Source organism: Beta vulgaris, chromosome 8, assembly GCF_026745355.1.
Source record: "Beta vulgaris subsp. vulgaris cultivar EL10 chromosome 8, EL10.2, whole genome shotgun sequence".
Classification (NCBI taxonomy): Eukaryota; Viridiplantae; Streptophyta; class Magnoliopsida; order Caryophyllales; family Amaranthaceae; genus Beta; species Beta vulgaris.
The window spans coordinates 20,622,445-20,634,787 of NC_079209.1; the positions used below are offsets into that span (position 1 = coordinate 20,622,445).

At 37.5% G+C, this 12,343-nt stretch overlaps 1 protein-coding gene and 1 long non-coding RNA gene across 2 annotated transcripts; both read right to left on the bottom strand.

The window, feature by feature from the left end:
- Nucleotides 1-3,379: 3,379 nt before the first annotated feature.
- Nucleotides 3,380-3,874, bottom strand: LOC104904129 (uncharacterized). Its single transcript, XM_010692320.1, has one exon. It carries the CDS (start codon nucleotides 3,872-3,874, stop codon nucleotides 3,380-3,382), a length of 495 nt encoding a protein of 164 aa, XP_010690622.1.
- A 2,805-nt stretch (nucleotides 3,875-6,679) lies between these two features.
- On the bottom strand, nucleotides 6,680-7,588 carry LOC130589619 (uncharacterized). The gene is made up of 2 exons (XR_008967166.1): nucleotides 7,540-7,588; nucleotides 6,680-6,868 (listed from the first exon to the last, which is right to left on the bottom strand). It is a non-coding gene; the product is annotated as an uncharacterized LOC130589619 (long non-coding RNA).
- Nucleotides 7,589-12,343: the final 4,755 nt, after the last annotated feature.

Sequence of the window (12,343 nt, forward strand, 5' to 3'; positions counted from 1 at the left end):
TTGCTTGATTCTGAAGATATCTCATCACACTAAGTGGGAGTTTCAACCAAAGCTTCCATATAGGGTTCCTAAGGGAAAAGGATAATATGATAAGGCCAAATAAGGGAATTCTCAAAGGATGAGGTGCGGTTAAAGTGTTGAGCGTTGAAAGGTTATGTTAGGAGTAGCTTAGAAAACTATAATGTTGTTAATGAAATGGAAGGGAAGAAAAAGGAAAAGGTGGAGCCATAATGAATTGACTGCCGAAGTAAGGAAGGCGAATAATATAAGTTCAAACTCCAGTCTAAGTCCAAGGGTAGGGATGAGCATTGAAAATTCATTATTTGGGAGATCGCCTTTTTCTCAAAAGCCTAAATGAGACCTAGAAACAAGTTTCTAAATTAAAATGGTTGGCGCTTAAAAGAGGTTTTGTACGTATCCATGATGGAATAAGACCAATCTTAGGTCTTAGCATTTTAGTTAGTGGCTGAGCATTTTTTCTTGGAGCCATTAGCAATGATTTTTGGCATATTTATTTGTTATTGATTAGAAAGGGGTATTTGGAAAAAACGATAATGATGTAGGTTTGGTTTAAAGAAGGAGAACCTCAAGTGTGGCATTTCCTACTTATCTTTAGAAAAATCAAACCATTCGTAGTTCAAGGTGAGTTTCCTACGTATCTTTATTGTTAACAAGTCATTAAAGGAAGATTCATAAGCCTAATAAGATATTGGAAAATATTAGGAACAACTTAGGAGCTTATCAAATGTAAATTTCCTCATCATCACTTCATGATTTCATCATTGAATCGAAAATTGAGTTCGAGAGTGAGTATACGAACATTATCACGTTTTTATTGCTGGCCTATACTTAATACGATTAATAGAAAATTTTTATGCAATTAAACAACTAAAAAACATATTTCAAGACCTTAAAAAAATTAGTTTAGGTCAGTTCTCACAAAAAACTAATTTTTAATGACATGTTATTAAACAATCATATTACTTTTATCCTAAAGCAAATGTCCAAATTATCATATTAGACTTAAAATATTTATTTACACTAGTGGGGAAAAAATTATCGGATCAAGTCAAATCGGGCTTGCAGATCCGATTGATCTGAATCCGTTGGGATCGTATCAGCTCTTAGTGACCAACAGATCCAGTCCATATCAGATCAATTTATCCCTAACTGATCCGGTGATCAGTTGACTCCCCCAATTTTTTAAATTAGTAATCGATACAAAATCGATATTTATAACAACAAATTACTTGGGGCACAATGGCTCAATTGCACTTATTCCCAGCAAAGTCCCAACTCCCAAGCCAGTTAACCAAGGTTCATAATTTCTATTTTACACTTAATCAACAATTAACATAAATTACCACAACTTGTCAAAAAATATGTAGTACACGAAACTTATCAACAACTTGAACCAATACAATTGATCAACAAACTTATCAAAAAAAATAAAAGTTGAAAATCGAAACTGAATCAAATACAAAACTGATACACAAAAATGAAAAAAAAAAACTGAATTGAAAAAAGAAACTAAAAAACGAAAAAAATATAATTGAAATAATAATTCAGTAATTATAAAAAAAATCTAGATATGAAATTGAAATATTAAACTGAAAATTGAAAAATTAATATCTTCCGTCGTTGGCGACGAATTAAACGAAAAATTCAAGCTAACCCTATATCTGATATTCTTCTTCATTTGGAACTTCTTGTTGGAATCAAGCAAGGATGAGGAATTTTGGCGAGGAGAATCAATCGATTTGGAACTTCATAATCTCTTCGCTCTCTTCTTCTTTGGAGACCGGCGATGATGAAGATTAGAGTAGGGTTGAGTAATGATAGAGAAGAGAAGCGCAGTTAGGGTTTGAGAAGTGAGGGTTGTACTATGATGAGGAGGGAGGAGGAAGTTTTAAGGTTTGACAAAAGGAGACGCTTTCAATGAGAGAAGAGGAGGAGAAGTGTTTGGAACATGCATCTTACTTATACGTATCATTGGGCTTTAAAGTTTTTGGGGCCATTTTGTTGATCCCGTTTGTAGGAGAATCGGATCAGTTTATGTAGCTGATCTGGTTCTCCTACAATCCGGATCAACAAAATGGCCCCAAACAAACAAACTTATTGATCTGGTTTGGGAGAATCGGATCAGTTTATCTGTGTCATATAAGGTTTTTATCCACTAGTGTTAGGTCATATGATTAACAATAATAGGAATGTGAGGGGATGAAAGCAATAAAGCATCAAAATACACATATATGTACAAAAATATAAAAGAGGGATTAAGCGTTAAAATATACAAAATAATAAAATTATTTAAAGATCTACATCATGAAAATAAGGTTAGTACGTAACTTCAAATATTTAATTTAGAATTGAATAAAGTAAAGGACCCTCACAAATATTTCTTATATATAACCTTTGAAAGAGCAATCCTTAACGCTAGAAATCTGAATTCAATGGAGTTTGAGTGTATGAAATGTTTAGTGTCTTTAAAGTGTTTGAGAGTAAAAGAGTGTATGAAAGAGTATCAAAATCCTATAGAAAACGAACCTATTAATAGGAAAAGAATCTAAAAAATCATGCGTAAGAGATAAAATAGATGGAGCGTGAGCTCCATGCACCTCCGTGCGCCACACGTACGCCAAGCATTTTTGTGTTTTTGTGTATTCTTGACTATCTCGATGTTGCAGGGTGCGGTTAACGCATCCGATTGCACATCTTGTAACCTAGAATCTTACCAGATTTTTTTATAATCCGAAATTGAAGGATTCACTTTATCTTTGACTCAATAATATCTTTTGGATTTAGAAATTGGTTATCTTAAAGAATAACATCGTATTTTCATAATATCTTTTAGAATATTTACTAAAAATACAATTAATTATCAAGAATGATTAATTGAGTTTGTAAAATTGGGCTTAGAATAGATGAATAGAATTTTCTTTAAAAACAACCTTTGTCTTGAGATCTTTGGATTTATCCCCTTCGAGTCATACCGATGTATCATCTTTGGGTACTCAAATGGGGAGACTGATTTATGTGCCAACAATCATTAAAAGGTTCAATGAGAAAATCTACCTAATATGACAGTAAGACATATATGTATGGAGCGGTATCAATTCAAGTCCATAAGACATTGGTGCTTAAAAACTAAATCTTCATGCCCACAATTCCTTGTTTAATCTTTTTCCTTTTTTCTTCTTTAAAATCATGTGGTGGAAAGTTGAAGTTAGTGGCTGACTAAATTTTTTTTTTTTTTTTTTTTTTTTGGCAATTCAAAGTTGTTATTGATAACCAAAAAAATAAGGTGAAGCCAAATAAACTTCTTACAGCCTAGATCTCCACCACATCTCAAACCTGCCACCCCATAAAAGGTTACAGACTAATCAACTAGCATAGTTCTTTCTTTCTCAGGACAAATATAGGCAGTCCTAAATACAATCTCTTTAACTAATTCAGTAGCAGGAACTACAGCATCATTAAACACTTTATTGTTCCTTTGAAGCCATATTGCATAAACAGCCTCTGTAAATAGCCTAACATAGAGCCTAGCTTGACAGCTTTGCCCACGAGCTTTGATTCTGGCCTTCCTAACCTCTTCACAAAAAGAACAAGCTTGGTATTCCCAATGCATTTTGCTATGAATTGCCTTCCAGATTGTTGTAGCATAATCACAGGTGACAAACAAGTGCTGAATGGATTCATCTTCAGCTTCACATAATTTACATCTAATAGAGCAAGGAATGTTCCATTTACTAAGCCTATCTGCTGTAGGAAGTCTGTTCTGCAATGCCATCCAGAGTGTAAATTTACTTTTGGGACTAGCCTTGTTATTGCATATAAGCCTGCTCCACTCCATCTTCTCAAATGACCCCATCAATAGCTTCTAAGCTTTCTTAATGCTATATTTGTCATTATGGACTACTGAGCTCCATCCTCCTAACTGATGTAATAACTCTCTAGATGCAATTATCTTCTTCAGTTGCCATGACATATTGTTGCTAATAGCCACAGAAAAGATATCATTCCTTCTCATATAATATTCATTCACCCATTGGACCCAAAGCTTATCACCTTTGAAAGTGAGAGCCCATAACAGCTTCAGAATTGCAGCTTTGTTCCAAACCTCCATGTTGATGAGGTTCCAGCCACTCTTGGGTTGTAAAAAGTAGCCCAAGCAACAGGGGCTTTCTTAGTCTCCAAAGTCTTCCTTGTCCACAAAAATTTCCTGCAAACAGTTTCAACTGCTCTTATAAGTTTCTTGGGAAGGGTGAATAACTGAGCCCAATAGTTTTGCATTAAGCTCAGAATGCTTCTCACTAGTTGAAGCCTCCCAGCATATGATAAAGTCTTGGCTATCCACCCTTGAGCTCTCTTAGTAATCTTGTCCACCAGAACTTTACATTGGGAAAAGTTCAACTTCTTTGAAGCCAGGGGAACACCCAGATACTTAAAAGGTAACTCTTCCATTGGCAGCTGCACAGCTTCAGCAAGGAGAGTTGCTTCATGGTTCCCAACTCTAGCTATGTAAATATTGCTCTTCTCTAAGCTTGCAACCAGCCCTGAAGCTTCTGAAAATTTATTGAATGCAGCCATGATCTTGGTTACAGAGCTCACATCAGCTCTTGCAAACAACAGCAAGTCATCAGCAAACATAAGGTGGGTAAGAGCCAATCTCTTACATTTGGGATGAAAATTAAAGTCAGGATCACTCTTTAATTCCCCAAGACACCTACTCAGATACTCCATACAAACAGCAAATAAAAAGGGGGAGAGGGGGTCACCCTGTCTTAATCCTTTCTTTGCTTGAAAAGATGGAGTGGGAGTACCATTTAACATAATGGAATATGAAACCCCCCTCACACATGTCATTACCCATCTCACAAAATTATCAGGAAAACTGAACTCAGCCAAAACTCTTTCTAAAAAACTCCATTCAACAGAGTCATAAGCCTTTTTTATATCAACTTTTATAACACATCTAGGGGAAACATGAGCCCTAGAATATCCTTTGATAAGCTCAGTGGCAAGCATTATGTTATCTGCAATGTTTCTCCCTGGAATGAACCCTGCTTGAGAGTTGCAAATCACTTTATTAATCACACCATGAAGTCTCTTGGTTAGAATCATTGAAATGATTTTGTAGAGTACTGAACAGCAAGCTATTGGCCTATAGTCTTTGACTTGAAGGGCCTGAGCTACCTTAGGAACTAAGGTAAGAGCTGTGATATTAACAGGATGGTGTATAAATGACTCTTGAAAGAATTCTTCGACACCAGCATACACATCATCTTTAATAACCTCCCAGCTCTTCTTCAAAAAAACTGCATTAAAACCATCAATACTAGGTGCTATTATCATCAATGGAGAATAAAGCATGATCAATCTCCTCATGAGTTACATCCCCACTCAACATCACCCTAGCATCAGTGTCCAGTTGAGGCCCAGTTCTTATAGTCTGTAGGTCAATACCTGGCAGCCTATTAGCACAAGAGCCCATAATATTCTTGTAGAAGTCTATCACCTCTGCTTGAATGTCCTCCTTTACATTCAGTATCTCACCATGGCTATTCTGAATTACTGAAATGTTATTCCTGGCTTTTCTTATTTTCACATCATTAAAGAAAAACTTTGTATTAGAATCTGCAAGCCTAAGCCAGCTGATTCTAGCTTTTTGCCTCAAAATGTTATCCTCCACACTAGACCAATGCCTAAGCTTGGCCCCCACCTCCTTTTCATTCACCTGGAGCTCAACTTCATTACTAGCAACCAGCCTGGCTTGGACATCAGCTAGGATGTTTCTATATTCTTGCACCTTAAGGTTAGCATGAGAATATTGCCTTTGGTGCAAAGTTTTCAGAGCTCTCTTCACTGCTTTAAGCTTATTCCAAACATTCTTTAACTGATGCTGATCCCCACTAGAGTGCTAAGCCTCCCTTACTGTATCTAAGAACTTCACATCCTCAGCAAGGATGTTATTAAATCTAAATGGTCTGCCACCCTCTTCTTGCCTTGAACAAAAACCTACCAGCAGTGGAGTATGATCTGAAATCCCCTCTGGAAGATATTTCACCAATACTTCTGGAAATTTGGCTAATAGGTCATTTGTGATAAAAGCCCTGTCAATTCTACTAAGGATTCTTTCACCAATAGCTTTGTTATTCCAAGATTAATAAGCTCCTGTACAAGGAGCTTCCATTACCCCCATGTCCATATAAAATCTGCAAAGTCTCTAGTTTCAGCTTCACTGACAAGAGCCTTATTTACCCTATCTGTTGCTTGGAAGACTGCATTAAAATCACCAATTATAAAATAATGCCCCACTGCTTCTTCCATCATGCTTCTTAAATCCATCCATAGTTGTCTTCTATCTGCTATAGTATGTCGTCCATAAACAGCTACAAGGGTATATGCAGGTTCATTAATTTGGTTTAACACTTGAGCCATGACACATTGCTCTGTCATGCTCAGCACATTAATTCTAACTATTCCAGGCTTCCATCCAATCCATATCCTACCTCTAGGAGAGTAATCATAATTACTCACCCACTCCCTGTAACACCCCGACTCCTAAGCATCGTTAATTCATTAATTAGCTCTTACTTAGCAGCGGAAGACTTAACTTAGTCGGTGCGTTACTGCCGTACTTTCCTTTTGGAAAATACAAGGCAACATAAGTTCGTTAAAGAACGTAACTTTATAAATATTAAACTTAATAACTAACTTAGAAATGCGTAAATAACTAGGTGAAACATAATTAAGGTTCATAAACTAATGTTCTCAAGCTTAGAATACATATTAATAAGAGTCTGCATAATTTAAGTAGTAATTATTCCTCACTGCTACGCCATTCCGTCATCCCCGTCATTACCTAAAACAGAAAAGCAAAACGTCATGAGCCGAGGCCCAGTAACATACTACTCTAACATCGTAAATTCATTTCAATTCATTTTAGTTGCAAACAGGGAGGAGAGAGAATAGAGTAAAAACATTTCATAAACATTTTATGTAAACATAAATTCATTATTATCTTCTTATCATAATCATCATCATAATTATCTTATTGGTAACTTGGCGAGTATAACATATAGGGACGTCCCATCATCATCATCATCATCATCATAATCATAGGGCAATAGCCACCAGGGACAATGTCCCTAACCAGAAGGTGGCATAAAGCCATGCATAGTGCGGTGCCACCAGGGACAATTGTCCCTAACCAGAAGGTGGCGTTTCCGCCATAGAATAGAACGGTACGTGCACGACCAACATAACATCGTACTGCCAAGAACCATCTTTCACTTTTGTTTATCATGTTTCATTTCTTTTTATTCATACATTATACTTCACAATCATCATGGAAATCATATTCTTTAATCTTTCGCAATTCATCATAAATTACGTAACGTCATGAAATATCATGTTCATAAAAACTATTTCATATCCCGCAATCCATAAAAGCATACATTTAACATAAACATTATAAATATCAACATAAAACATATTTAGAAAGGGAATGCGGGTGTTAGCAGTAGACGTTACCTCAAATCCTGCTTAGTAACTTTGATAGTCGGGGGAGGCTTGTAATATCTCTTTTTCCTTAATCTAGCCAATAATTGATAACGAGACGATTAATATCGTAACATTCCTCATTTTTTTTATTATTATAGTTATAAGGTTGACTCGTTAACCAAATTAATAGTTGGACTATGTATATTTGTTTATTTACTAAACTTTATAAGTACCATCTTATTACTTAAATAATAATTATTATTATTATTATTATTGCATTAGCTTTTATAAAATAAAAACTTATCATATTTAAATATTAATAAATTAAGGTTAATAATATGAATTTAACAAAACAAAGGCTAAGACCACTTTATATTATAATTGTTAAACTTATTTCACCCAACTTGCCCATTAATTATGTTAAGTCATATTACTTAGATTTTACATTTAACATCGTAGTAAACTAGTAACTAGTTGTAATTTTACGTAATACTTCCGGCAAAAATCAAGTTAGAACTTAGAGGTTGTATATTACTTGAGCCCAGCATCATAATTTTTTTTTTTTTTTTTGACATCAGATAAACTTACATTAATAAAACTGAATTACAACCTAGGATATACTAACCAAACATAAGGAAATCATCTTGAACAGGATTAGTGACTAAAATAGGGGGGAAGGGGCGTAACATTTCTTGCGACAAGGATAGCAGACGTCCTCAGTAAAGCAGGATGGACTTCGCTTGAGTCCAATGCGTACCCTGCAAAACAAAGGGTTAGAAAAAGACGTACTTCGACGCTTTACCGTATTTTGTTGGCTTTTGATACTGGAGTGCACACGAGAGGAGATTTTCATCTTGCTGGTAGGCTGATTGTTGACCCGTGAAGAAGACTTTGACGGCGAACAAAAGGAGGTGCTTGGAGGTACTAACAAAGAGACGCAAGACGACTTTTCGGAATCCATACTTGTAGCCGCTACATCGGGGCTGAAAAATGGAGTTTGTTTACACTGTTCGTACCCTTCCACAGAGGAGTGTCTCATCTCCATGGGTGTATGGTAAGCTGTAGTCGTGCTGCAATCCATCCTTGGTGATGGATTTATAGTTCGGATGCTGATGATTTGGTTTTGGGAAGAGCAATGGTAATGCAAGGTTCTTCCCGCTGACATCACCCTATACATTGAGGGGGTGATATGCAGATAGGTGTCCTGCGCTTTCTGATTTGAAAATCGGAATTGGGACCCTGTAGATTTCATTTTTTTTCCAGAAGAAAACTCCGGGACTGAAGTAGAAACTTTCATGTCGTGGTCCGTTCCAGCGACATTCATGTTCACCTTCTCTGAGAAGGCGTGATGCTTCTCCACGTTGATAGTGGTGGTACCCTGGTAGGATTTCCTTTCTCCTACCTTTCTCCTTTTCTCCTCCTTCCCAAGGAGTGAAGATGTACTCAAGACTTCATCCTCACCGACTATTTGATCATTAATACCAACAAAAGTTGAAGACAATCCTAGCATGGACGCTACTTCATGAAATTTTTGTTGAAATTCTCCATTTTTCGGGTGGATTTTAAGAGCTTGGATAAGATCTAGTAACGCTATGTCAGGTTGGCTAAATTCCAAAGCTGCAACAGCTCGCCTAAAAAGAGCTTTGGCATTGGTAGCGTCATACATTAAAACAAGAGAACATAACTCACCCACTTTCTCAAAATCCTTTTCCTTGGTAAAACACGCAGCCAAATTCAGATTGATAGATAAAGCTAGACTTAAAAACACAGACTTTTCCTCCTCATTAATAACGTCCGCAAAAAACAAGAACTTGATGGCTTGAATATAGTTTGCAATGGCTGACCTAACATCATTATTTCTGCAAAAGCTATTACCCTCAGCTTTCAAACTTTGAACATACTCGAAGATACCAAACGAATTAATAAGACAATCAAGCTTCTGAACCCAATTAGTTGAAGAACAGTCAAGTTCGTCAAAGTGATAAAGGCACAATTCCCCCTTTAACTCATCCATATTGTTCAAGAATTCGAAGAAAACTATAACTTTAAAGGACTAAAACAGTAAACCACTAGAAGAAAACAGAGGCACCAACAACAGCCTAAACTAGTTTTAGAACTTACGCCTAGTAGAAATTAAGCAACGAAATAGTAAAAACTGAAAAGATAACCTCACAGTAGGTGTTGGCTCCGTAGCAGAAGAACTCGGTTAGTACCATCAAGTGGTGGTGGTGATTCGCCGGCACCGAGAAAAGAGAAACCAAGGGGTTTCGGTGCTGTGGCGGTCCAGTTCGAGCGGCGGCGATCCTCGCGAGTTCGGCGAACACACTTTGACGGGAGCGATCGACTTGCTACTGTGGGATAAAGGAGGCTGGGCTCGCCGACGACCTTTATAGAGCCGGAGATGCTCAGGCCGTCGACGAGCCAGTGGGGGGAGGGGGATAAGCGGCGGAGGCGATGGAAACTTATTGCTAGGGTTTGCTAGGTTTTGCTTTTCGCTTTTCGCTTTTCGCTCCAGGATTTTCTCTTTAGCTGTAGAATAGTATTAGAGAGTCAACATCATAGTTAGTAACTACTTAACAATTAAAACATCTTAAGGCCCAAAGGAAAATAAGAAAGGGAAAGTAAATAAAAGGTAATGTTCATTACCTTGCGGCAAAGAACAGAGGAAGGCCAGGCGACGAGAGCGCTTCGCCGGAAATGGAGGCTGCAACGCAGCACTTGCTGAGGGTCGAAGTGGCGGAACCACGAAGGTGGTTTCGTTCGTGGTGGAGGCTCGACGCAGGTGGGCCGAGGAGAGAGAAGGGAGTGCGTGTGGGTGTGCGAGAGGAAGGGAGTGCGTGTGGGTGTGCGAGAGGCGAGGGTGGGTCGTTGGTGGTTGAAAGAAGTGCGGTGGCTGACGGCAGACGTGGGTGGTTCAATGGTGGTGCGGTGGTGCTCGCCCAAAAATAGAGGAAACAAGGCAGTGGGTTATTTTTTTGTATTTTGGCTAACAAATTCTGATTTTTTTTTGGTTTTGTTTGTGTTGGCAAAACTTGGGAATCAATCGGTATTTATATAGAACTTGTTGGAGGTTGCCATTGCCTTGCTGTTCAGTTTATAATTCAAAGCTTATGAACTTTGGTCAAGTTACATTAATGAAGGAAGATTGAGAATTCAAAGTTTGGGGCTTCTTCCAGATTTTGTGAGATATTGTGGCAAGCTTTATTGACTAATGAAGAAGATTTCTGACATGAGTGTTGAAATGTGGTGGTGAAATTGTTGATTTCATGTGTGAACATTGGAATTTGTCGAAGAAGAAGGAAATGGGAGGGAGGAAGAAGATGAGCTAGTGCTAGACTCATAGGGGCCTTTTTGTAAATTTCAATTTTTACTTAAGTATGTATTTGTTCTATTGTCCACAAGTTAGATTAAATAAAGGAAACTTAAAATAGCTTATTATGCATTTTAATATCTATAAATCTTGTTTTTGTTAGTTTGAAAAATTTATAATTAATCCGACGATTAGTATTACTTAAATACGGGATATTACACTCCCAGCTAGCCCCAAATTTCTTCTAAACAACCTTAGCTTTATGTTCCCTGACTCTAGTCCCAAACAAAGCACAAATTTCCACCTGATGTTGCTGTAAGAAAATCTTTGTTTCTTTTATTTTAAGAGGGTCATTGAGACCTCTCACATTCCAAGCAACAAGATTCATTAGGATAAATAGGGATTAGGTCCCCTAGCACCCCCAGTTTTCCCTAGGTCGTGAGAGTAATTAACCATCCTAGCATAATGGAATGACACTTGTTTCCCTTTAGATTTCCTAGTAACCACTTTCCAAGGTTCCTCTTCCTCCCCTCCCTGCACAGGTTCAGGTGTAGTAACAGGAGTCAAAGTCTCTGCAATATTTAGCTCTACTTCCTTAATAGGATCACCAGTAGAACTAGGATCTACTACTAAGAGAGGAGCACCAATATTATCAGAGGTACTAGCTACTACTTCCTTAGGAGACCCTACATTCTAAGGAACCCACTTTTGAATAGGCTTAGTAGGTTTCCTGGGGATGGTTTTGTCACAGTTATGCCCCAACATTTGGCATTTATGACAAAAAGCAGGTAGCCAATCATACATCACTTTTTGTTTAAACACCCTTCCATTTGGATCTTCAACCTCCACTTCTTTAGGAGTTTCTTTTGTAACATCCATTTCAATCGAAATCCTAGCAAAAGAGACCCTCAGTACCTTTGTGGTACATTCATCAGCATAAATAGGCACCCCCAATAGACTTCCAATCCTACTAAGTGAGTTATCACTCCAGCAATTCAATGGAAGGTTAGGAAACCTAACCCAAACTGGGACCACTTTTAGCACTTCTTTATGGAAATCAAAATCAGATACCCATTGTTTAACAATCATGGGTTTACCAAAGAACATGTGAGGTCCATCATACATAATAGCATCCCTATCCTCCTGAGTTCCCAGTTTAACAATGAAATAGCCTTCATCATGTTTGTAAATTGTTGGTTCCACCTTAGCATTCCATTGAGTTTTCATATAATCCGCAAGCATTGTAATAGTAGGATTTTGCCCTACTACATAAATGATCAAAGCATTCCTCCATTGTTCACTTAATCTTTCAGTTTCAGATTTATCCAATCTAGCAACTTGTCTACCCTCAATAACCATTGGAGCTACAAAACTTAAACCCATACCTTTTTCGCCCATTCAGTTTTTGCCAGTGAATCCTTTCCACTTGTTCTGAGCTACTTCCTGGTGTTGAACTCCAGCTACCGGACCACCACCATCAGATTCCAAACACACCTCCTTCTCCTTTGCACTCACGGTTACTGT